The 26,929-nt window shown below is 39.4% G+C and overlaps 1 protein-coding gene across 1 annotated transcript in view; it reads right to left on the bottom strand.

Moving 5' to 3' along the window:
* NVL (nuclear VCP like) overlaps positions 1 to 26,929 on the bottom strand; it is a 46,209-nt gene that overhangs the window by 14,757 nt on the left and 4,523 nt on the right. The window contains exons 6-18 of the mRNA XM_082047940.1: positions 26,394 to 26,660; positions 25,191 to 25,317; positions 24,820 to 24,896; positions 24,398 to 24,532; positions 22,807 to 22,908; positions 20,893 to 21,010; positions 20,281 to 20,425; positions 17,175 to 17,445; positions 14,442 to 14,660; positions 13,726 to 13,830; positions 12,858 to 12,920; positions 11,292 to 11,411; positions 9,395 to 9,494 (exon numbers count right to left, since the gene is read on the bottom strand). Of these exons, the coding sequence (XP_081904066.1) occupies positions 9,395 to 9,494; positions 11,292 to 11,411; positions 12,858 to 12,920; positions 13,726 to 13,830; positions 14,442 to 14,660; positions 17,175 to 17,445; positions 20,281 to 20,425; positions 20,893 to 21,010; positions 22,807 to 22,908; positions 24,398 to 24,532; positions 24,820 to 24,896; positions 25,191 to 25,317; positions 26,394 to 26,660 (1,849 nt within the window). The remainder of the gene's footprint in view (positions 1 to 9,394; positions 9,495 to 11,291; positions 11,412 to 12,857; positions 12,921 to 13,725; positions 13,831 to 14,441; positions 14,661 to 17,174; positions 17,446 to 20,280; positions 20,426 to 20,892; positions 21,011 to 22,806; positions 22,909 to 24,397; positions 24,533 to 24,819; positions 24,897 to 25,190; positions 25,318 to 26,393; positions 26,661 to 26,929) is intronic.

Below are 26,929 nucleotides of genomic sequence, written 5' to 3'. Positions count from 1 at the left end.
CTATTATCTTGAAACTTAACAGAAGAGAGTCAACTGATTTTAGACATATTTAACATCTTTATGAAATTAAGGTAGTTATCACAGTAACACAGTATGTTTGGGATTGGAAAGGACCTCAAAAGATCATCCAGTCCAATCCCCCTGCTCGAGCAGGAACACCCAGATGAGGTTACACAGGAACATGTCCAGGCAGGTTTTGAATGTCTCCAGAGAAGGAGACTCCACAACCCCCCTGGGCAGCCTGTTCCAGTGCTCTGGCACCCTCACTGAGAAGAAGTTTTTTCTCAAATTTAAGTGGAACCTCTTGTGTTCCAGCTTGATCCCATTACCCCTTGTCCTATCATTGTTTGCCACCGAGAAGAGCCTGGCTCTATCCTCGTGGCACTCACCTTTTATATATTTATAAACATTAGTAAGGTCACCCCTCAGTCTCCTCTTCTCCAAACTAAAGAGACCCAGCTCCCTCAGCCTTTCTTCATAAGGGAGGTGCTCCACTCCCTTCATCATCTTTGTTGCCCTACGCTGGACCCTCTCCAGCAGTTCCCTGTCCTTCTTGAACTGAGGGGCCCAGAACTGGACACAATATTCCAGATGGGGTCTCACCAGGGCGGAGTACAGGGGAGGAGAACCGCTCTCAATCTACTAACCACCCCCCTTGTAATACACCCCATGATGCCATTGGTCTTCCTGGCCACAAGGGCACAGTGCTGGCTCATGGTCATCCTGTTGTCCACCAGGACCCCCAGGTCCCTTTCCCCTACACTGCTCTCTAATATGTAATCTCCCAACCTATACTGGAACCTGGGGTTGTTCCTGCCCAGATGCAGGTCTCTACACTTTCCCTTGTTAAATTTCATCAGGTTATTCCCCGTCCATCTCTCCAGCCTGTCCAGGTCCCGCTGGATGGCAGCACAGCCCTCCGGCGTGTCAGCCACTCCTCCCAGCTTAGTGTCATCAGCAAACTTGCTGATAGTACACTCAATTCCCTCGTCCAAATCGTTAATGAATATATTAAATAATATTGACCCCAGTACTGACCCCTGAGGCACTCCACTAGATACTGGCCTCCAACTAGACTCCGCACCATTGACTACCACTCTCTGGCTTCTCTCCTTAAGCCAGTTTGCAACCCACCTCACTACTCTATTGTCTAGACCACACCTCCTCAACTTAGCTGTGAGGATGCTGTGGGAGACTGTGTCAAAGGCTTTACTGAAGTCAAGGTAGACCACATCCACCGCTCTGCCATCATCCATCCACCTTGTTACATTCTCATAAAAGGCTATGAGGTTGGTCAAGCGTGACTTACCCTTGGTAACGCCATGCTGACTGCCCCTAATAACCCTCTTATCCTTGATATGCCTTGAGATGGCACCAAGGACAAGCTGTTCCATTACTTTCCCAGGGACAGAGGTGAGGCTGACCGGTCTATAATTACCCGGGTCCTCCTTCTTGCCCTTTTTGAAGGCTGGAGTGACATTTGCTTTCCTCCAATCCTCGGACACCTCTCCCGTTTCCCAAGACTTGGCAAAGATGATGGAGAGCGGTCCAGCAATGACTTCAGCCAGCTCCCTCAGCACCCGCGGATGCATCCCATCTGGACCCATGGATTTATGGATGTCCAGACTATTTAATTGCTCCCTAACCCAGTCCTCATCGACTAAAGCAAACTCCTCCATTGACCTGGCTTCATCCGGGATCTCAGGGGTACAGGGCTCCCCAGGACAGCCTCCGGCAGAGTAGACAGAGACAAAGAAGGCATTCAGTAATTCTGCCTTCTCTGTATCTTCTGCCACCAGGGCACCCACTCCATTCATCAGTGGGCCTACATTGCCTCTGTTATTAGTTTTATCTGCTATGTATCTGAAAAAGTTCTTTTTGCTGTCCTTGACCCCTCTCGCCAGCTGTAATTCTAAGGAGGCCTTGGCTATCCCAGCTGCCTTCCTACATCCTCTAACAGCAGCCTTATATTCTTCCCAAGTGGCCAGCCCCTGCTTCCATGACCTGTAAACTCTCCTCTTCTGCTTGAGCATACCCAACAGATCCCTATTCAACCACGCAGGCCTCCTGGCTCCCTTCCTTGACTTCCTACGTGTGGGGATGCTCTGATCCTGAGCGTGGAAGAAGCAATCTCTAATGCAATCCAGCTATCTTGGGCCCCTTTTCCTTCAAGCAGTCTTGCCCATGGGATTTCCCCCAGCAATTGCTTGAAAAGGCCAAAGCTAGCCCTGCTAAAGTCCAGGGTTGCAATTCTACTTGCTATTCTGTTCCGGTCACACAAGATGCTGAACTCCACCATCTCGTGGTCACTGCAACCCAGGCAGCCCTCAACCTTTACTGCTTCAACCAGACCCTCCTTGTTAGTGAGGATGAGATCCAGCAGTGCACCTCTCCTAGTCGGCTCCTCCACCATCTGCATGAGGAAGTTATCATCAATGCACTGGAGGAACCTCCTGGACTGCGGCTGGCTGGCTGAATGGTCCTTCCAGCAAACATCAGGGAAGTTAAAATCACCCACAACAACCAGGGCCTGTGACTGTGAGGCCACTCTCAGCTGCTCATAGAAGGCCTCATCAACTTCCTCAGCCTGATCTGGTGGCCTGTAACAGACACCCACAACAGTGTCACCCCTGCCAGCCTGCCCCTTAATTCTGACCCATACACTCTCAACTCGCTCCGCATCCGCTCCTGGGCAGAATTTAGTACATTGTAGTTGCTCTCTCACATAGAGAGCAACTCCACCACCACCCCTGGCTGGCCTGTCTTTCCTGGAAAGGGTGTAGCCATCCATGACCACATTTCAGTCATGTGAACTGTCCCACCATGTTTCTGTAATTGCCACCAGATCATAATCTCCCGACCGAACACAGGATTCTAACTCCTCCTGATTATTCCCCATGCTGCGCGCATTGGTGTACAGGCATTTCAGGGAGCGAGCAGAGCACACCAATTTCTCCCTAGGGGCATAAGGGGCCACCCGGTCCTCATCAGTTTTAGAATGCTGCCCCACTGGGACAAGCCCAGCTACAACCCCATCCCCGTACGAGCCTAGTTTAAAGCTCTCCAAATGAGCCCAGCTAATTCCTGCCCCAGCATCCTTTTGCCCCTATGAGATAAACCTTTCCCGCGTAACACTGTCCAGACTGGAGTCCTATAAAACCAGCCATTATCAAAAAATCCAAAGCCCTGCCTGTAGCACCAGTCCTGGAGCCAACCATTTAGAGAGTGAATTTTCCTATTCCATCCCACATTGTCACTTGAAGATGGAAGGAGTGAAGAGAAGATCACTTGAGCCCCTGAGTCTTTCACCATCCTTCCCAAGACCTTGAAATCGTTCTTCATTCCCCTCAGACTACGGGAAGCAGCTTCCTCCCCATCTGTCTGGAAGACCAGCAGCGGGTAGTAGTCTGTCGGGTGCACCAGTTTGGGGAGCTCTCTAGTGATGTCCTTGATCCGGGCTCCAGGTAGACTACAAACTTTCCTAAGATGAGGGTCAACTCTGCATATTGGGCCCTCTGTTCCTTTCAGAAGGGAATTTCCTATTACAATCACCCTTCTTTCTTTCTTATCAGAGGCAGTCTTAAGTTGTGAAGTCAACCGCCTCTTCCTACGTGATCTTGTAGGCAGGCTTGGCACCACCTCCTCACCTACCTCTTCTTCAAGATCCAGGGCCTCAAACGTATTACGGAGCGGCACCTGGGGAGGCAAAGCAGGCAGGGAGGGGGGCTGCCCGCGACGCCGAACCGGAATACGCTTCCAACCCTTGTCGTCTTTTAGGTCCCCTACCTCTGCCCGACAGCGACAAGGGTGGGGCTGTCTCAGGACTTCCACCGCTGTCCGAGAGGGCAGGAGGTCCATCTCCTTTTTGGGGGTACCTCCCTGGGGCCTTTCCGACTGGCACGTCAGGGTGTTACTCCACCAGTCGATCTCCCTTTCGCACTCCCTGATGGTCCTCAGCGTCTCAACCTCCTCCTTAAGTTTCACAACCATGTCGAGCAGATCTTGCACCTGCTCGCACCTCACACAGGTGGAGTGCTGGCCTCCCTCCCCCGGCAGCAGCAGGCTCTGGCACTCCCTGCAGACGGAGACCTGAACAGCCACCGTTCTGGACAGAGCCTCAGTCTGTGTAGCCACAGTCTGTTTGAGACAAGCTGTCCTTCTGAAGGCGACCATGGTCGTCAGCAGTCTGGGATGCTGGCAATAAGTTAGGGGGGCTGACAAGCAACAAGTGCTCTCTGCACCCTGCTGCACAAGCTACCACACCCGCTGCTGCAGCACAGTGTGGGTGGGACTCACCCGCTACACAAGCTGGTTGCTCCTCTCTGCACCTGGTGGGCCCTCCCAAAGGCTTCTTCAAGGCAAGGGGAGGGGGTTTGGTCACCATTACCGTGGGAACGCCCCCCACCTCGTCAGCCGCTCTCTCGCAATGGCTGCCGGGGCTGCGGGGATCGGGACCCGCCGGGAATCACGCTGTCCCTGTACGTTTCCCTCTGAGCTTCCTAATCTCTGCTGAACCTCGTGGTCGGCTGAACCTCGCCGGCTCTGGCTCCAATCAGCTGACTGAATCACAGGTATCTCTTTTAAAGTCTATTATCATCTCTCAAGTTTGGAAGTGAAACACGGAAATGTAGTAACATACAACACTTCTTTTCCAAGTAGTTGTCTCACAGAGAGAATATACTTCTATTAAGAGAAATGTCTAGTTAATAACTTCCTGTCTTTGTTTTCTCATGTAGTCAATGGTGTTGACTACGTCCTTAGAAGACAGTAGGATTTAAAAAAAAATGGCAAAATTGCATAGGATGACATTTATAGTACATCCGTTTCTTGCTTTGTTTTTGAAGGTTAAAACAGGCACCAGCTTCCAGAAAAACATGTATTGTTTAATCTGACTAAGCTGCTCTCTAAACTACTGCAAAATTTTATCCACCTGATTAAATTCTATTGAAAAGATCTCTGTGTGCATCCCTATAATGTGACACTCTACTGTCCTATAATAATATCTATTAGTCTCATACTTGTTTCCAGCTGATTATTCACGTCTTATTTCAACTGTACAAGAGTCAATGTTTACAAAAGTTCAGTGCATACCAGCAACAACTATGCTTAGTCCATCAAACTTCTCCTATAATCCCTGCAGCTTTTAAAATTATATTTGAAGTATATAAGATCTAGGCCCTCATATTCAGGATGTTCTGGAATGTGGGCTCAGAAGACCTAAAAGGTTTTCTGAGACTCCAGATGAACATTGCAGTAAACAACTTTCCTCCCACACAACAAACAAACTCCACTAAAATTACTGTGAAAGATACATATCATTTAAGGGCTGGCAAAATGCAGAAATAGAATTTCTGTGAATTAGAATTACCATGAAATAAATTGTTCCATGCCTCACATAATAGATGTTTTTCTTAGATCTTATCTTGCCTTTAATTCAGCACCATGTATAAACAGGTGTAAACATAACAAACAAAAAAATCCAAACCAAAACTGTAACTATTGTCAGAGACCGAAGGAAAGATTATTTTTCTTTTACTGTGTTTCAAAACACATGGTTCAGGTGAACAGCTCTAGAAAACTAAGAAACTTGCTAAAGAAAAATAGAACTCACTGAAACTGGAACCATGCTCCGAGATAACAGTAAAAGTGGAATTTTGCTGTAATTGACTTTAAAAAGCTAAAAACCATGAGTAAAAGCAAAGACATTATCAAAATTTACATCAAGCTTAAATCACTATCAGTTTATAGTGTTTCACTGATTTCTTGTCTTCTTCCTCAGGTTACACACAGTTGTTTAGATCCCCATGGTATATGCTGGCAAATTTAGTCTCAGATTCAGGGAAGGAAGTAGGACTGAAAAAGAATATAATTATTCTGACCCATAACATTTCTGCCTCATCTATTTTTTTTTTCTCCTCTCTCTTTAATGACATCAAGTGCTTTAAAAGTTTAATCTTCTTCAGACAAAGTTTGACATTGATTCTGCATTTAGGTGGGAAGAGATTGAGTTTAGAATACTGCACCCTGCTAATTTAGCACCAGTCAAGAAAGATCTATAGGGGACTTTCAAAGTCACTGAGTAAATGCAAAAAACATTAAAATGTCCCACTGTTAAGGACAGATAAAAGGCTTATTTCAGCACTGACAGAATACAAATTACCACTTGCAGATTGTATATGATAAATAAAGGAATCAATTTATTGTGCCTGCCCTTTGGCAAAATGGTAATTAGAGTGTTCCAAGTCCTTAAACGCCATCATAAAAAAAAGAATTTGGCAGTCTTCAGCCCTAGGGTACACAAACCATCACCATGTCACAAGAATACCTCGTCACAGGTGCTAACACCTCTCTAGAACAACTGTGCCAGGAATATACTTTGATGCCAAAATGGCTTGAGCCACCACTACCCTACAGCTAGTACTGTTATTCTTTATAATAATAATATTTTTATGAGAGAAGACTCTTCTTTTAGCACCACACTCTCTGAGACTATAATGCTGACAACATACACTAATAGTTATGAGCAGTAACAACAAACAACTATAAAAGCTACCACGCATACAACCACTGAAAAAGAAGCATCTTGCAAAGCCATTTTCTCTCCTATTAAACTATACTAGCATGTATTGAAAAAAGATGACACTTAGAACATTGGCCCAGTGGAAGATTTCTGCTGGGACACATGTTGTTTAGATTGATATTACACAACTCAGTTCCAGCACCTCTATTCAACATAACTATGACAGAAGAATCTTTCATACAAATGTCAGACTTCCAAGCAAAAGAGCTTTTGAGGCACCACACCTTTCATTGTTTGCAGGAATAATTTAGATATACCAGCCAGTATAAGCTACAGGTCTCTGTGCTTCTCTTAAGAACCCAGCCCAGACTAGCAGAATTTAATTTGGTGAACACTGCCTCTCTTCCTAACCCCCACAAATGGTGAGTACACTACACAAGAGAAAAATCAGTTTCCCCAATTTAACCACAACTTCAGTAAAAGTTGTTCTGATAAAAGCTGCATCAATTGGAAACTATTTCTTCACACTGATAAATGCAGATATCACAGCAAAAGTTTGTAGTCTAAACCCATCCCAAGTGTTACTCATACACACAGCTGACATCCTTCCGAAGCAAGGGATCCATCCTATCAAAACCAGCAAAAACTGGATGTGCCAAGCTTTGCCATTCAGCATTAAAGGTATTTTATTGTGTTGGCAAAACAAGTCCTTTATCAAGATACAATTAATTTCCATTTACAGAATTTGCAGATATATTTAGTGGAAGGGTACTTCCACTTGACAATTATATTGTTATCCATAGCTTTGCATTTTCTTTATGTTTGGCATTTTTACCTCAAATTCACTTTTTTCATCAATGTCACTGGCTAGCAATACATCGCTGAATTAATGCCTTAGAAATTTCCCAGCTACCCTCATTTCAACCTTTATTACTCAGGAAAGTTTTATAATTTTAATTATTCTGATATGGTAAAACAGTACATCTAACACTGCAGCTGGACAGTGCATTAGGACAAACCTGCCACACACAAGTATTTGTATCATCGAATCAATATCTGAGCAACATTTACTCTAAACTGGCCCTTGTAAAGCTACTGAACTAATTGCACTTGGCTGCCTCTAAGAGTCATTAACTCAGAACAGTGTCACATACACACACTGGCCTCAAAAAAGTCTTCAGGTGGCACAGCTGAGGTGGTACCGCAGGATGACGAACTGGATGTTTCCTCAACTATTGGAATTCACACTCCAAGCTACCAGTAGGAGATAACAATGAGTTTACTGTCGCCTGCAATCAGATATGAAGCCTCTGAGAAACACTAATAAATAAGGCTGCTTTATATAAATACTTTCATCATTTAGTGAGAGATCTCTTTCCTAAGGGCAGCAGAGGACACTGGAACCAACACCCTTGGTACACCCACCTGTACCTATATGTAGATGTGCTACATTGTATAACCTTATTGTCTTTTCTACATTGCATTAGCTAGGTCAGAATCACAAAGCTCATGCCAGGAAAATTCACCATTTTAAATCAAAGGATTTATACAAGTAGATATAGATTTAAACATCTGCTGTTTCATACTTCACCGTGTAGATGGCTTGATAGTCTGCCGTGGTGCAAAGAATTCAAGAGACAGGAAAATTTCCTCAAAATCTTTGAATTTTTTGCCCATTGGAAAAAAACAATAACACCTCATAGTTGCCTGTTTTTGGTGATTTCAGATGAAATTTTCCTTAGTCTATAGGACCCAAGCAATCTGTCAAGTATTTTAACTTTTTCATCTTCCAATTTATATCCAAAGTAGCTATGCTGCTATTTTTCCCTGTTAAGCCATTTCTCATCAAAATTCTACATCTTGTCCTTACTTAATACATGTAGGTATGAAACAACTAACCGTGTCTTTCCATTACCAGTAATTTGCCAAATACATGCTCTAAGCACAAAGGTTCTTTCCCAAATTCTGGTACCTACACCAGTATGATTTTACCACGATAGGCTAGTAACCCTGCATTTAATTTCAGTTGCGATATTCAAAAAAATACGCATAACCATGGAAGTGCAACATCTTCATGCGTATGTTTCTTTCTATACTGACAACAAATTACTTCTAACTCTCACCACCTAGATAGAGTTTAAATTCAGGAAGAAACAAGTTTCTGGCTATGTATAAAAAAAAAAAAAACACAGGGAAAGAAAAAAAAAAAGAGGCAGAAAGTTGTTAGTAAAACGTGATATTTGTAAAGTAGGTATCAGTGTTTATCTTATAGAACTGCAAAAACTACCAAAAATTGAAGACCCAGCAAGGCAGCACAGACAGCTGTCAATATCGAAGTTTGACAGAACATGAGGGAACAGCAGAATAACCTTGGGCTGAGGGAACAGAGTTTGTAACACAAAGCCCAGGAAGCAAAAGATAAGCAAGTGAAAAAATGATTTAACATGAGACAGATGTCTCAAAGCAAAAAAACAAACAAACAAAAAACCAGCAGAAAAGTATAAGGTTGCTTTGGATAGAAAATCAATGCAAGCAGCAAAATATACATATTTTATCTTTTAGTTCTCTCTTGTTCTCTTATGGTCCAAGATGATAATCCAAAATCTAGTTAAATCAAAGGTCTTTCAAAGTATTTTACAGCAACGGTATCAGGTGCTAATTAAGACTTTCAAAAGAGTTTACTTCATGTCACAGTGTCACAAAAATGTGGAAGAGATTAATTGATCAGAAAAAAGTTTGGATTTGAGAAGACACTGTAATTTTAAGTAGAGAGTAAGGTTAATTAAAGAATTCAAATATGCAAGACTACATGATTTCATGAGAAGAGAACCATGGATGTCTGATTTCTCTTGTTTATAATTTTTGGGTCCTTACCTGGCCTGTTTGTGGCAGCCATAATGAAAACCTGCTGACGATTCTCCAGACCATCCATCTCTGTGAGTAACTGGTTAACTACTCGGACACTGGCTCCTGACTTTGAAAGGAGAAACTTATCAACAAAACTGAGGAAACAGTGGGAATGTGAATATTTCAAAGTATGTGATAAAAAAAGATCCACTAGCTCCCTGGCCTGAAACACTGATCGAAGTTTCTTTTTCACGGTTTTCATGTAGCTGCATTCTGGATTTCTACTATCATAGCCTCAGCTTGTTTCCACCCCAAATTCATGCTACCTATATACCCACCACACATTTTAACATGTAGTAAACCCTTTCTTTCCCATTAAAAATGATGGACTCACTTGAAGTACACATACATATTTATACTCCTAATTCCCCCATTCATCTCAATAAGAACACCCAAAATTTCTCAATATTGAGGTTTTGAAAAAAAATTAAAAGTTCTCCAAATATTTAAACTTCTGAAACAATACTTTCAGCAGCTGAGGTACTCCGAGTTAAATGTTAACTCCATAGTACTGACATTTTATAAGCAAACTCAACAGCTTAATCTGAATGTCATTCTAGAGCTGGGGAGACAAAGAAAGTGCAGGAGCTGGAGAACAAGAGTTCAATTATGCAGTAAAACTGCTTGATGATTTTGAAGAATGTTGTTCTATGTGTTACTGTTTTATTTTAAACATACAAAAAATATGAATCCACCTATGGATAATTAGAATATGTGGTGGCGCATAGGTCTCAAAAAGCCAATGGAAAGAGCAAACATCCCTGAATTTCAATTATGAATTCCCAGAGCCTGAGTAATAAAGTCACCGATCTCCTGCCCAGACCTCTACATGGTTAAAGGAGGCTGTGAAGAGCAGGGGTGGGCTTATAGGCACCAAGTTGCTGCCTGCTGCTGCCACCACAGAAGTGAAATATAGTGAGGCCAAAGCACACTTGTTCCGCTTCCTTGGGTACCGTCTGTATCTACCATGGTACCTAATACTGGACACCTTCTTTTATGGCTCTGTGGGAACCACCACCCCAGGACATGCAAGAAGTCAAGTCTGAACTTTTCAGCTTGGCTATCTTTCGTAAGAACTGACGTAAGCAAATTGAGAAGACAAGGTATGATTCAGAAACAGCTGATGAAACTTTCGCCTACAGACTGAAACTACAGTCTTTCTGTTAAAGTAACTGATGACAATATCTGAACAGTACTTGACTTGTCTGTTGGAAACAGCAGCTTTTCTTTCAGCCATCAATGTAGATGCACCAGTACAGTATCATAAAACAGATGTACTTCCTCTGCATAAAAACCAGAGCAGCTTTCCCTTCAGCACACTAACAGTTTGCACTAAGAAAAGAACACCCCCAAAAGCAGAAGTTAATCCTAGGTGTAGGTAGTTTCTATTCCAAAAGAAAAAAAATCAAGACAGAGAAAACTTCACAAGTGGAATAGCTCTGAAGTCTAATGCATTTCACTGACACTCCTGCCTCAGATATTCTCATGGCCCAGTTCACGTTGTTCAAACCAAGACATACTTCACGTGAGCATTATAGCTGCATGGAGCTATCAGAATTTGGCCACAAACTAAGCACAATATTAAACTGCACTCCTTCATCTTTTCCTATACAGCCAAGTTGGTGGATTAAATACATATTTTCTGGATATTATTTTCTGTATGTGCATAGATACTAAAAAAAGTACTAACCTTTAAAAAAATTGACCAACATATGTTTCCCTAAATATGAGAAAGCCCATCGGACTGTTTTTCTTGGGATCTACTGAATGTCATACCCTTACAGGTACTTCTGTTGCTAGCACAATATCACAAAAGCTGCAGTTGAGACGATTTATTTATGGAGAGATTTTAAGATGAACTCACTTCACGGTCAGATCTCCGAGGACACAATGCATCAACTTCATCAAAAAATATAACACAAGGGGCTGAATTCCTGGCACGCTGGAATACTTGACGTACAGCACGTTCACTTTCACCAACATACTAAAACAAATGACAAATCACAGCAAAACAATGTAAGACATGAAGAAGATCTTGCTTGGGAAAACAGACATACACAACAAAAAACACAGTTTTAAACACTATTTAGGGTTCTCTGCAGAGGAGAAATGCAACCTGCTAACCAGTTTACTTCTGATAATGGTCTGTTATCTCTGTTTCCCTACTGATCAAGATTTACATAGGAACTACTTGTCAGTAGCTCACTTCTGACAGTTTGCGGTACATTCAGAGTTTAATAGAATCCTGACTTTCTGGGGACTAAATCTAACTTGCAATCGTTCTGCTGATGAGAATTAACAAATACAATCTTCATTAAGGACCCTGTTGTTCTTCAGCTGTTCATAAACAAAACCATTGAGCAATTTGAACACAATGAACATCTAAAGTTCATATAGTGACTGCCTGAAGACAAGTTGGGCTGGCAGTAGGGAACTGAAAAGTAAACCAGAATTTCTCTTTGAATGGAGAATTGCAGGGGCTGCGTTGCCAAGTCACAAATGCAAACACTTAATTTTTTCCAAACAAACATGTTTTGATACAATGTATGTCTTAACACAGTGTCTGAATCACAGCCAGACATCATTTCTTCACTCCAGAAGGAAGCAGGGCTTCTCATGAACTTAAGAGTTATATTTCCTGCTTGTATCAGGACTTGAAGTACACATTAAAAGAATGTTTGGGAAAGGAATAATCAAGTCTAGTATTTTGGTTTTATCTTTCACATTATCGATAAACAGGTAACTGCCATGGTGCTCTGAGATGTGGGCTGCAGCTGTCTTGTTCAGTTCAACACATTCTCTTAACTGTAAAAGGAACTGAAGTTATAGCACAGCATTTCTAAGTCTAGTGCTTCAAAAACTCAGACCACAATACTTTTATCTGTTAACATTTAAAATCTGTAAAAACAATTCTGATCAAGTAGAAAACAACATTGTTTTCCAAGGTTTCAAGCTTCCATTAGAAGATAAAATGACTGGCAAAATACTGGAAGCTGCTGATTTGCAGTTAGTGATCAGCAGTTGTCCTCACTGTAGATTTGAATTTTGTTTTTTTTTGGTTGTGTTGTTTTTTTGTTTGTTTGTTTGTTTGTTTTGGTTTTGTTTTTTTGTTTTTTGTTTTTGTTTTGTTTTGTTTTTTTCCCCATTTTTCATAAAAACAATGATAAATGCAGTTGGTCAATTAGAAATCCTGCTACAGTTAGGAAGGCTCTGTCTGCCAGGTAATTTAAACCAAGATATGTACTTGAACTACCCAGAGAGACTTTTCCTTTTCACATGAACAAATTCACTGCTAAAAATTGTAAGCACAGATTAAATGAGGCAACTTTGGTTGCACCACTATCGGTTGTGTAATTATCAGGAATTTTGCTTGCCCCACACTTTGGACAAGAATCCCATAAGTAAGAAAAGCACCATGATTAATACATACCATATTTAGCAGTTCAGGACCTTTCACAGATATGAAGTTCAGTCCAGACTCATTTGCCACGGCCTGTCAAAAAGGGAAAGACACATGTATACATAATACACACATTTTTTCATGTTTTCTTTGCTTCTACCCATGGAGCAATAAACAAACTTAAGGGGAGGAACACAGTTATCAGCTGTTCATTAAATAGAGAAAACAGCACAAAGTATAATTATATGCAATTAAGAGTGGGAGAGGTGTTGGGAATTTAGCCAGGTGTTCCCTCTCTTCAGTGAGGCAGTGTTCCAGATTCACACCCCGCCATTCTCCCCCATATTAGCTGAAGGTGAAGAATTCTCAATAATTAGTGGGAGGTAAGGAGATACAGAACTACACAAAAGTATTTGAAGACAAAAATGAGTAGTCATCATGCAAGTTTCCAGATTGTGCGTGTTTACACGGGGAGGCCATAAGAACTGAAAAGTTTGAGGAGAAGAAAAACAAAAGTATTTTCAGTAAAGTAAAAGTAACAAATAAAAATACATAAATAGAGTGCAGCCTACTTCCAAATATATAATTTAGTTACAGTGAAATATTCCATAGAAGTGGTTATCTAATAGAGCTTCTTCCCATCTTTGCTACTTTATTTTTAACCAACTTAATTCCTTCACATTTTACAGTAATTCCCTCCCAACTCAAGCAAAATAGTAACTTGATTACAAGAAAAATCAAATGACTTTAGCACAGAGGTCCAAATTTCTTTTTATGACAAGAAGTGGTGCAAAAGCCAAGCTTCTGGCAGTATCAGCTAGATTCAGTCATTCCTACAGAAAACTCTACTTCAGGAAGATCCTCCAGTATTTTTAAACATGTTTAGAAAATGTATTACCTTAGCTAGCAGTGTTTTACCGCACCCAGGAGGCCCTGCAAGCAGCACACCAGCTGGAGTAGTCAGGCCCAGAGCTTTAAACTGCTCCGGGTTACGCACAGGTGCCTATAAAAGAAATTGGGATAATTATCTGTGACATGAAACTTCTCATTTCAGTTTCAGTTAGAAGAAAAAACATTCATATGCATGTTCTTTATACCAATTTTTATAGGCTATAAGAATAAACAGTCCATCAGCATCTTATTATCTTGCACTGATAAGTACCCCAAAATGGGAGAAGTATCATTATTCAGAGGCAAAGATTTTATTTACTTTATTTCTTGTCTTCAGGTCTAAGAGTTAAGAATCCCTCTGACTGGCAGGGAGACTGCTATTCTTACAGCTAACTCCAACTCTTTGTGTGGCAGTTGTGTAACTAAGGTTATTGGTACAAAACTTTTAGAATACTTTAGATTCAGCAAAAATTAACATACTGAAAGCATTAATACAAAAAGTGAAAGGTTACATAGATGCACCAGACTTGTAACACATCTGAAAGCAAGTTATAGAAGTCTATTTTAAATTTAGATGTTGCAAAATTTCCATTTTGTAGCATGTTAAAACTCATGGGCGGCACATTATACCTTAAATAAATATTAAAAATCAAAGAAGCATAGCTTTATTTGCTGTATATGGGGGAGTGCAAAGAAATCTTTGAAAGTAAGGTTAAGATATACCAATATTGCCATAGTCAGCTCCTCGCGAACATCCTCCAAGGCTCCGATATCTGCCCATGTCACATCAGGAATTGTGACAAAGCCTTCTCTCTTGGCAGAGGGTTGCACTGATGTCAGGGCAACAATAAAATCATTCATCTCAATGCACAGCTTCTGCAGCTGCTCTTCGGGCAAGGGCTCTTGCTTCTTCAGCAAATCCAAAAGTCTCTGCAATTCATCCTTAGGGTGCATGGAAAGGGAGAGAAAAAGATTATGCTCTGGATTGAATTTTTAGAACCATTTTTAAAGGGCTTTTTCAAAGCAATACTTTCATAAACTGTAATAATAATTACTATAATTGTACATACAATGTACAGTACACACAAAATATGTAAAATAACATTAAAACTTAACATTAATGATAATAAAAATGTTCCAGGACAGCTCTATGTACATTTAACACTTGTGAAAGCACTGAGCTGACAGGCAATTTTGATTTAAATACTATAGAAACAGAGCTAGCACATGTATTTTGTCTTCAAATTCTTCCTACTGCTTCTCCCTCACTGATTAAGAAACAGTTTAAGAAACAGTTCTTTCCATGCTAGAATTTCCAAAATACGTATTAATTATGTTTATTAGTTCTGGTTTTAAGAAGAAATTGCTCTCAAGAAAAGATGAATAACTCTGCTGAGCACCACAATTTCAACAATTTGCAGAATATTCAGCTACATATAAACCTTTAAAACCCTTAACAGACACTTTGAGATTATACACTTTTATTTAACATAATCTGATTTCAAGTAATCAACTCATTTCCTCAGGCTGATTAGACCTGGTTTTGTAACCAGGCCCTGGTTAAGTTGGGGCAAGCAGAATATAGCCACAGGGTGACGCTTTTCAACACTGTCGTGTCGTGCAGACCACAGTGCCCCAGGCAGGTACGTTCCAATCTCCCCAACTGGTTCCTTATTGGGGAAACTATCTGAGAAAATACTTGATCAAGTAACTTTATACCTCCATGGCAGAAATGCATCCCAGTTCTAATACGGAAAGGCAGTATCAAAGCGAAGTGATACTGCACCACCTGTAAAACTATGCCAGAATTTTTATTATAAGATAGAGTGAGAAAAAAAAAAAAATTGTAAAAACTCTATTCATTTTCCACATTTTTCCGACAGCAGTATATGGGAAAAGTATCACTTCCTATTTGTTGCAACTAAGATAGCTCTACAACTGATTACAAAGAAATAAAAGTATTTATAGTGCCTGATATTCCTTTTAAGCCCTCCCTCCTCTTATTAATAGAACCATTAAGAGAACCTCAGAAATAGCAGAGACAACTGGGTTTATTTACTTGAATTGTGTGAATGATTTTTAAAGGTTTTGTATGTTTATTTTTCCATTACAGACATAATATAATGGCTTCAATGACAATACCCTGTATTAGACTATGTCAGCCTGCTGCCAGCTATCAAAATACGTCTCTGTTAGGATTAAACTTCCTCACCCTCAATAACTCCTTTGATCATGGTGATGTTGATAAGATCTGCAACTACCTGCCCCTCCCTGCCTTTTTTTGGCCACATCATGCCCCAGGAAACACTGGGACATATGCAGTATGGCTATGTGACTCTAATACAAAGGCTTACTACAGCTTTTACACTGTTTATTTTGTTAATTACAATAACAGTTATCTTTGACGGTCCTTCTAAAACCAGAATCTGATTGGATATCAGGAAAAATTTCTTCACAGAAAGGGTTGTAAAGCACTGGAACAGGCTGCCCGGGAAAGTGGTGGAGTCATCACCCCTGGAGGTTTTAAAAGACGTGCAGATTAGGTTCTTAGGGACAAGGTTTAGTGCTGGAGTAAGGCTAACACTTAGACTTAATCATCTTGAGGGTCTCTTCCAACCAAAATGGTTCTATGAATCCATGAGTGTGGATTTAACACCACTTGGTTTTACTTCTCCAGACAAATCTTTAGTAAGCCTACACAAAATGAAGGCACATACACACTCCAAATTTTGAGTAGAGCCAAGAATTTATATATAAAGATGTTCTTGTTCACTGGCCACAGCTTGTTATTTGGGCCACAGAATAATTCTGGCACTGGAAATGCTATTTTCTGCGCCAGAGTTCCAGCTGTACTGCACATTAACAGGGACTTTCTCTGCAGTTCAAGTGATGTTGCTGACCCAGCTTTTGCACCAGATAGATACCTCTTTCCTCAGATTTGCTATAGGTACCAGACACCACATGCAATTTGCCCCAGGTGATCACACAGCTGGAGGGAAACTGTAGGCCACATAAATACCTCTAGACTTCAGCTAACTGTAACTGTATCAGGTCAGGGAAGAGTTTCACGTGCCACAATAGATATTTCACTGAAGGTACAGCAAAGAGCTTGGTAAAAACTCAAGTGTAAGTCTGATATTCTCTTACAGTCAATACACTTTTGAAGACAGATGTAACCACTATTCTAACCTCTGGTCTGCTAGAAAAAAAACCAAAACAATACAACAACAAAAAACCCAAAGTTGTATAAAATATTAACATGATTTTTAGAAGGTGTGGGTTTGGGGAGCCACTTGTTCAGACCCATTTTAGGGGTCATTAGGAGTTAAGCTTCTGGCTTAGGAGCTGATATTTCTAAATCTAAATGTTTTAAGGATTTATGAGCAAAGACTTTCACAACTATTAAATGGCTCAGTTCTTAAGACATCAGAAGCATATGCTTCAAGGGAAAAATACCTTAGGGGGAAGTTCTAGTTGTTTGTGATCATCTTCCACCAGGATGTCTGTTCCTGTTCCCACGCCTTCTTCCGCTGCGTTTCCTCCAGCATGTATCTGTTTCCCTTTCTCCTTCTCAGCTTTTATCAGGACTCTGTTCACCGTGCACATGGCTGCCTCACGACAAAGCGCCATCAGATCAGCACCTACATAACCCGGAGTCAGACGTGCTAAATGATGAAAGTCAAAGGACTCCGGGAGCTTAAGTTTTCGACACAAAGTTCGAAGAATCCTAATCAAGCAGGGAGAACAACAACAACAAAATAATGATGAAGCTCTGGCTTTTTTTAGTTTCATATAAAAACAAGCAGCATTGACCTATGGTCTTTTCCAGTCCATATGAACTGAAGTAGTACAGTGGTAACAGTTTTCACTCAACTAGGAATTAACCAATACTGAAAACCACAAAATGATACTACATATTTCCTTTCAGTTCTTAAACGAAAACCAACAGCATCAACGAAGCAATGTCAGTCAGAGGGTAAAATTTAGTTTTGGTGCATCTAAATATTATACTTTAAACCTTAGTTTATGATTAAAAATTGACAAACTATATCTCAGAGTGCACTGCAGACACACACACAAGTTATCTATTGAGATATTTAGAGTTGTATTCCTAACAACCTTAGACTGCATTGTCTTTTCTGTCACACTTCTATTTATTTATTGAAGAACATCCACAACAAACTAAGCATAGTTTCAGAATCAGACTGTGGGAGGAGTTCTGTCTTTTAACCATCAGTATCTTTTCTCTGCCATCTTCAGTGGAATGTAACTGCAAATATTTCCTGTGTCCCCAGCAGAATTTCCAATAGGCAATATAGAACATATGTGTACACCTCGTGTGCTACCTCAGCCTCATTCAAAACCTAAAGATACAGCTACATATTCAGTTCCATCACTAATACAAACCAGCTCTATGTAACTGACAGTGAAGTGCTATGCTCTGCACTTTTTTTTTAAATGGGATTTTTTTTACTCTGTATCAAGGCTGAAGCTTTAAAAACCTCCTTCAAGGTCCATCAAGACTTTCAGCTATTCTAAGCCAAGGACAACTGAAAACTACATGAATAGTCAAAAAAAAAAAAGCAAAAGCCAATGTCACTGCACAAATACTGGTGCTGAAGCAGAGGGATCAAATCAACTTGTTTAAAAACAGCAAAACATCACTTCACTGGGAAAATATTTTAAAAATGCAGCACAAACCAAAGAAGTGAAAATCATTAAAATACTTTCTAGTTCCAATGAAAAGTAGTTTAAATTATTTCCAGATGAACTAACGTAACCACAGAAAAGTTATGAAAAGAACGAGTTATTAAACTACTCAAATCTCTGAAATTATAATACATTTCGCCTGTTTGCCTCCCCCACTAACAAGTTCCATTGTCTCTCATTTAAATCTTTATTAGTGATATTAGCTTGGTTCTTAATAGTTTTTCATCCTGACAAGAGCTGTAGCTAATCAAGTGACTCAAATGTAAAAAGATAAGAACTGTAAATGGTTCATTCCAAATTGGTGTCCTACATATATTATTTTCCTTCAATTGCTTCATGCATGCACAAGAAAACACTGCAAATAAAGCAAGATCTCCAGGTACCTCCTCATCCTATTCCATGCCCCTAAGGCTGCAGAACCACGGCTAAGTAGTTCAAATCATGCCTTCCACAAGACTGAATTATGATGTGGTAAATCAACACACTATAAGGACTTCTGTCTCTATATGACCCTTTCATTAAAAATAAAAAAAAAAAAAAACAAACACCCTCCCAACAAAAAACATGCAAAAACCAAAACAAAAAGCCAATTTAAAGAGAAAATAAAATCGACAATTGCTGTAAACCTACACCCACAGGAACACATACAAACAACTGTACAGAACAATAACATGGACAAATGCGACTACACTCTAACTCAGGGGTAAATACTCCTACATTTATACAGTCCTAAAATTACATTCGGCCCTTTGAAAGCAACTGTGAGACTGATGTGGCCCTGGTGAAAATGAGTTTGACACCCCTGCTCTAACTCATGAACAATCTCTACACACTATGATGGCTTTCCCATTCACAACTCCTTTAAAACAGTGCTAGTTCCAGGAATATAATAACTTTTAACATGAACCTATGAAATATTGTAGAATCAGAACTATCATCGCTCAACTCTTTAGTTCTACCTCTAACCACTCGCATGTTTTCCTGCGACCAAGAGCAACATAATTACTACAGGTCTGCGGATCTGGAAGAAGAAGAAACAAACAAAAAAAAAGTGGAGGCATGGCCAGGAAAGGGAAAAAAAAAGAAAAAAGGTTGGAATGATGCCCAGTAGTGCTAACAACACGAAGTGAGCAATGCTACAGGCAGAATAATTTGCTTTTTTCAGCCTAGAAATTAGATTAGTTGAGCTAGAAGGAACTTATCCTTTTAACCTTTCTTTCCTTCCTGTAACAAGATAAGCCACAGCTGTTTTCACACTTCCCTTCCTGTGTTTTCTGCTGTTGTGGAAATGAGTAGCAGTTCCTTTTTAATTTTTTTAATCTAGTCTGACAGTCACAGATCTTTGGAGTAAAAAGAGTCAGTTATACAAAACAGGATGACTGCAGCTCAGCTTAATGCCGTGACTGGTGTATTTCCATGAGGAATGGAATGGAAGAATCTAGGCCTGCTGCTTAAGGTATGTGCTTGAGAGGAGTAACAAACCGGCTATGCTTAATTTATGTTCCTAATTTAATAGTTACATAGGGAGCACCAAAGACAGAATATTAACTTCCTGAACAACAGAAGAGATATATTTTATTCTGTAGTCTATACTGTTAAGGCACTTGAAAATCCATTAACATAATGCTAAAAGCAGATGTGCACACAGGAAAGGAAGCCACCCCAAATGTAGACACAGCAACCAAGACAAAGAGTAGATATGCACTTAATGTCTTCTGAACTTTTCAGCTGACCCATAGGCATGTACAGGCACAAACAGGACTAAACAAGATACTTTTCCTTAATTTACATGTTAACTTACACATTTCTTTATTAATTAATCAAAAAGAAGCTTAAACTTGATAACACGTACTTTTCTCTTGCTGCTTCATCTGGGATTCCCAAACAAATTTCTCGATCAAACCTCCCAGCTCGCCTCAGTGCAGGGTCCAGTGAGTCAGGTCTGTTGGTTGCTCCAATAACAAGGACCTGAGTAGTGGCACCCACGTTATTCAAGTCTAAAAGAAGGAAGGAAATTAGTATTCATACTCCCCCTCTCAACTTTGTTCCTGTATCTGTGTGACACTGTTTCTGCAACACACAATAACACTCAGAACAGCAGAGATAAACTTGCCAACACTCATACTAAACTGCTCTTCATCCTTATTTCTACTACCTAGAAAGTATTTTTTGCACAATCAAGCAAAAAGCAATTCAAATAACATTTGACACATTTTCCCATTATTTCTGTTCATAGAACAGACAGGCTTATATAATGCTGTACAGACCACAGTGAAAATAATGTAGAAACATTCCCTCAAGTTTATTAGAATTTTCCCACCACCTCCAGGCAAAATGTGCCAAAATATGAAAAATTATTACCACTATCTCTACTAAAGTAGCGACAAGTCACTACTGAAGGAAAGCAGACAGTGAGCCTGATAATCAGAAAGTTTATCTTAGTACAGATATTCCTGAAACTGACCATCCATACAAGTCAGGAACTGAGCAACAATTCTCCGCTCCATGTCCTTTGACGCAACTTCTCTTTTTGGGGTGATTGCATCAATCTCATCGATGAAAAGGACGCATGGTGCACTAGACTGGGAGCAAGAAATATCAATAATTACAAAACCACACTGACACAGTGTATTACAGTAGAGAAAGAGTAATAATTATTGACCAGAAAATCTGGAAAAATTCAAAGTCTGCTGCACAATTGACATGTCCTGGAACAATTCTGTTGATCTTACTGAATACCTGGACAGCCACCAGACTATGAAACTGTGCTGAGCTGAGCCTAAGAAATAATTAAGGCATGAGATCAAAATTTCTCTCTATATTGTTTAAAATTTAAACGTACTTCTATGTTGATGTTTTCCACAGTATTCCATTCTGACTGCTTACTTGCTTAAGTCCAGAAAAGAAAATCAGACAAAGCCTGTCTGATTTGGGTTTTTTTTGTTTGTTTTGTTAGTGACATTAGAGCTGTGGAATGTCAAGAGCTACTGCTAAGGACACACATAATGAAACAAAAGAAGCAGTGGGTGGTCATGAAAAATGATCTGCCAACTTCACCATGACTCCAGAGCCTGACCGTGTTCAAAGAGTAAAAAAGAGCAACATGCAAGTCCTACAAGTGTTTTAAAATTCCATGTACTTTACAAAAAGCCAACATTATTATACAAAAAATAACTACTATAACCAATAGAATAGTGTTTAATTGACATATGATTATTAAAAGTCTCAAAAAGCACTAGTAGTGCAAAGGAATACTCAAGGAAAACACTAGACCCATCTTCAAACAAATACTAGAAGCACATTTAAAGAAACAGTCTTTTGAACCCCATGCAGTCTGAGTTTTCAGGTAGCAACTGCGCCATCTAGTTGTCATTCACTTTTCCGTTACGTCAGAGAGGAAAAAATGCAACTAAGTTACAAAGATTCCATAGTGCACCCATAACTATAGCGGAACCATGTCTTTTTTCCATGCACAAAAATTAGTACACAAACTAAGTGGAAAAGCTATATAAGTAAATGTGAGGGACTATAAGGCAATATATTTAAATTTATATTTATATTTAAATATATTTTATGCACACATTTAATTTCTTCAAAAATAAATTTTATAGCAACCTCACCTCAATCACTATACATACATAAGATATGTAACTTCTAAAAACTCTATGCAATCACTTAGTTAATTTTATTCTAAACAACAGCTTAGCAAGGATTTCTGAAAATTAAAATGCAGTGTGAACTGGAAACATACTAATAATCTAACAGCTCCACAATCAATCTTTTTGTCCTGTTTAGCATTCTTTTTTTACAGGCACATACTCAAAAGATCCATATACTGTTGTGGGGAACAGTAGAAACATGGAACATTCTCAGAGGTCAGGAACAGAACATTGTCCTCATGAATCTGGAAGTCACACCAAAGCAAGACTTCGACTGTAACTTGACTCCCGCTCTTATGATATTTGTCCCAAATTTCTTTATACCTAAGACCCCAAAGTCTTAAGTCTCTCATATCGACTCAAATTTCATGCCATAAAAAAAACAAACAGCAGAAAAACTGCTCTTACATATTTTTTTCATTGTATTTATCAAGCTAAGCATCTCCAAGTAGGTAAATAGTTTATGTTGCTCCCTTTACGTTGATATGATCATCTCTCTTTTGTCCAGATTTCAGAATAGTAATCTTTGTGCTCTATGACAGCATGACACAGTACAATGGAATTCTGGTCACAGAGGGGGAGACACTATGACTTGTGTGCAGCAGTATAAAGATTCACTCACTAATATTCACTCAAATTCAAATCACAGCAATGAAGTATGAATCTTTACAAAGAACAGGACAAACAATGCAGAGTGTTATTTCCCATGGGTGTCTCACCACAGCCTGCTCAAACAATTCTCTCAGTTTCTGCTCGGATTCCCCTGACACTCCAGACACGATCTCTGTTGCTGCCACTTTCAGCATTGGGAGCTCAAGCTCCTGAAAGAGACAAAGAATGTTTTATGATGCATCAAGAGGTTAGAAACGTTGCTCTCCTAGACATCTTTTACACCCAAAGATGTAACCAAGACTAAATCTTAAAGAGCTCTTAAAAAATACAAGTAGCATCCTCTAATTTAAAATGGGTCTCCTTGCACCTTGGTCCCCAACTCAATCCTTCAAAATACATACATTTCAGGTCATGCCTGGGCCCCCTTCTTGAGAAAATCATCCCTTTCCTTCTGAAACAAACCATTACTTAGTAGTGTGGAAGAGATCCCCACCAGGTTTGGTTCCCTTAGTCTTGCTCTAGAAATGTCTGAGCAGGATTGTACAATAAGATACTTGTAAAACTCACACTCAAGGTCTTCTGTTATTAAAAAAATACATAAAATTTTAACTTTAATAGACTGTAGCACAGTAGTGCTACAGGTAGCTGCAGCCTATTTCAAGTTCTTTTAATGACATATTTTTAAAAATCCTAATTGATACAAATCACAGCCACCACAGGCTCTACCTGGGGCTTGGAGGAGAATAACCTTCAATAACTATTAAAAATATCTTATTTAAGAAAATAGCTTAAGAAGTAGTCATTAAATTTATCTAATCTCTGAACATTTTTCACTTGTGTCGTATTTCTTCCCCTACATTTAGTAACCTTCCAGGATATGAACACCCACTAAAGTATTTAATAATCACAGATTCATTCAACGGGTACCTTTTTACGGTAAGGCATTAAAAAGAAAATAGTAATATATTTTGAATTAAAACATTTGACATATAGTGTCAGAAGGGTCTAACCAACATTTAAGTAATCAATATCAGTATTTTCTTTAAATGATAAAAGCTGTACTACAAAAATTCATCATTTACATATAACTAAATTTAAGGTTATAGTGTGACACTTAAGGAACAACTGTATTAAAGACAAACAACTGTCCATGGTTATCACTGAACAGCCCTAAGTAGCCCCCAGATTTATATCCAAAAGACACAGAGCAGCACAAAAGCCCCACCACACACCACGCTGTCAATAATGTTTGGCATAGGCAAGGCAACATCCGATTTTAGAATCTAGAAATCACTGTTTAATGGATGCCACCCAACAGAATCAACATAATGTCTCATAAAATAAGGCATGGTTAAGTCCAGACTTAAAAGACTACGGTAAATTTAACCAAAAGTATCTCCCATTTATAGCCTTCTCAATACCCGTGCCTATACTGCTGTCCTGGGTATGCCCCAAACAATTAAGTCTAACATAAAACCCTGTCACTGTGTCCCATCTTCATATGAGGTTCTATCAAATACAGATTCAGATGGCATTTAAACAAAGGAAGTGAAAATTAATATATTTTAGACTAAGATAGGAAGGAAAGAGATTAAAAAAAAGAGAGAGAAAAAGATCTAGTCTATCATGAAGATGGATTATTTCATTTCTTCCTAAGTAGAACTGACAAACGGAAGTGTAAATGTAAAGCTATCTCACCCCAGCAATTGCCTGTGCAAGCAGCGTCTTGCCACATCCTGGAGGTCCATGTAAAAGAAAACCGCGAGGTGGAACCACACCTAAGTGGTTATAAACTTCAGGATGACGGACATGAATGAGCATCTTGCATATTTCCTATTAAGGACAATAGAGACCTCCATTTAAATTGAAGAAATTAGCATTATAGATTGCTACTATTATAGACAGGCCAAAATAAAGGTAAGTTCTGTTTATTAATATAATATCAGTGACCGCTTTCCAATAGATTTGCCAAAGAAAAAAAACCCAAAACTTTGTTGCTGTTGGTATAAGCAGCTATTCTCAGTGCCATGCAGATTAATTCTGAGTGATTTTGTTTGTCACGTTTCATGTGACATTTTATTCAGAGCATTCTGTGTCTCACCATAAAAAATTTCACTAACCTGTAAAGTTTCATCATTGCCTCCTATGTCCTCAAATGTCACTGAAGGCTGGTAAAGCTCTTGTCCCTTACTTCTAACTGTAAAGGAGGAAAAGTCATGCAAATTTAGACATGGCATGATAGTAAGTTGCTAACACCAAACAAGAAAGAACTCAGCCTAAGCAATTATCTAAGTACATGGAGCAGTACTATTTTTTGGTAGTAGACACAGGACTGGAATATTGATTAGTACAACATTAAGACTAAATTTCTTAACAAAATGCTCAAGGCCACTTCTCTGCACCTCAGTGTAAAACACTTTCCTGGTAATGGGATTCCACAGTCAAAAACCACACACTTGTTTGGAGCAGCAGGCCAAAAATAACTTCTCACCTTTCTCTTTAAGTAAGACAGCCTCAATTTCTCCATCTACATCTGGAAATTCTTCTTTTTTTCTTTTTGTTCTCTTACCCTTTGTCTTCTTCCTTTCACTCTCCAAGACAGAAAAATCTGTTGATTTCTAGGGCATAAAACCAGAATTATATATACAAAATCTTCCAAGTCAGTGAATTTCTGCAAATAGTTAACAAAAAGTGTAAGTGTCTATGGTGGTTAACTTATACACATTATATGAATAAAGACCAGCAAGGCAGGAATTTAACTCCTCCTTTTTGTAGAAAAATCCATTTTTTTTCACATATGATTTGCCTTTTTTTTTAAGGGTTGATTACATTAGCCACTTTTTTGCTAAGGGTATGTACTTAAAAAAACCCCTAACACTCCCCTCCCCCCCCCAAAAAAAAAAATCACAAAACCACTAACTAAAAATCAGAGACCAGTTATTTGCATACCAAAAAGCAATCTACTTTGGGTATGAACGAAACAGCATCAACGTATGCACTCCAACAGAAACAATTCTTATTAAGTCATGAGTGGCTGTAAGAAGATATTCAGTGCTGAGACAAGTTAACTGCACGTAAGAAAAGTACTAATACAGGAGAAAAGAAATAAAGAGGTTCAATGATTAAAGCTGTTTTTGTTCATGTTTTTTGTTTTGGTTTGGTTTTTTTTTAGAATACAGTATGGCTACAGCAAGCCACGTGCTTCCTGACTAGTTAGGCTGCTCACTGGCAAACAGAATAAATAACAGCTAAGTTCCATTTATCTTTCTCTCAGTATGGGCACTAATCTGGGTCTCCCTAATACCAAGCACTACACTTTCCTCAAAAAATATGGAAGAAATACATAATTTTGTGACTACTTGCCTCTCATATAAACATACTTGAAATGGGCCAGAAGGTTCAAAAATTGCTTCTGGCACAGTAGAGCAATGGGCTAAGCCCTTTCTTCTTTGGAAACCAAGCTAAAAAACAAGTACTCTATGGAGCTTAAGCCCGTCTTCCCTTTCTGTTTAACATGTTCACTATCTTTAAACACAGAATGCATGTTTGTAATAAAAATAATACGTTCTACAAATCCAGAAAAACAAACAGTCCTTTTGGTCTCAGTATGACCCTTCAAAGGCCTGTCAAATTACACCAGAAATTACATTTAGAATTGCTACTTAAATCACACTGGGTTTGTAAAACACGATACCTCAGAAATCGGTTTCTTTCCATCTCCTTCTCCGTCCTCAGAAAGGTCAATGAAAAAGTCTTTTCCACACGGAGTTTTATCAATGAACCAGCCACCTTCAGAGATGCGCGTTTCAACTCGTGTTCCTGGTGCAACGGTGCTTGTTTGAGGTGCTGTTCTCACAGGAGGGGGAGTTTCCACCAGCTCAATTTTTGGAGTGGTTGGAACAGAATCAAGATTTCCTTTCTTGTATAAGCTCAGCAGGGAACTGTTCATATGATTTGCAGACTGCAGATTCGTATATTTTAAAAGAAAATATACATGTTATAAGTTGGATTATATATATTAAGAGGCCAATAAAAACTGTTTCATAAACACCATTTAGCATTATCCCTGCTGGAAAAAGTAGTCACGCACCTTCCAACCCGCTCCTCTGAAAATCAAATAACTGCACACAAAACTACAATTTACCCTGAAATGAGCCCCGTTAATTGACAGTTACTTCTTTTAGTAATAGCCAGATATATCAGTCCCTTCAACAATTTCAGAGCCAAGTC

Source organism: Streptopelia decaocto (genome assembly GCF_964273445.1).
Source record: "Streptopelia decaocto genome assembly, chromosome: 3".
Taxonomy (NCBI): Eukaryota; Metazoa; Chordata; class Aves; order Columbiformes; family Columbidae; genus Streptopelia; species Streptopelia decaocto.
The sequence above is the reverse complement of the archived record's forward strand: the minus strand, read 5'-3'. Positions and strand labels throughout refer to the sequence as shown.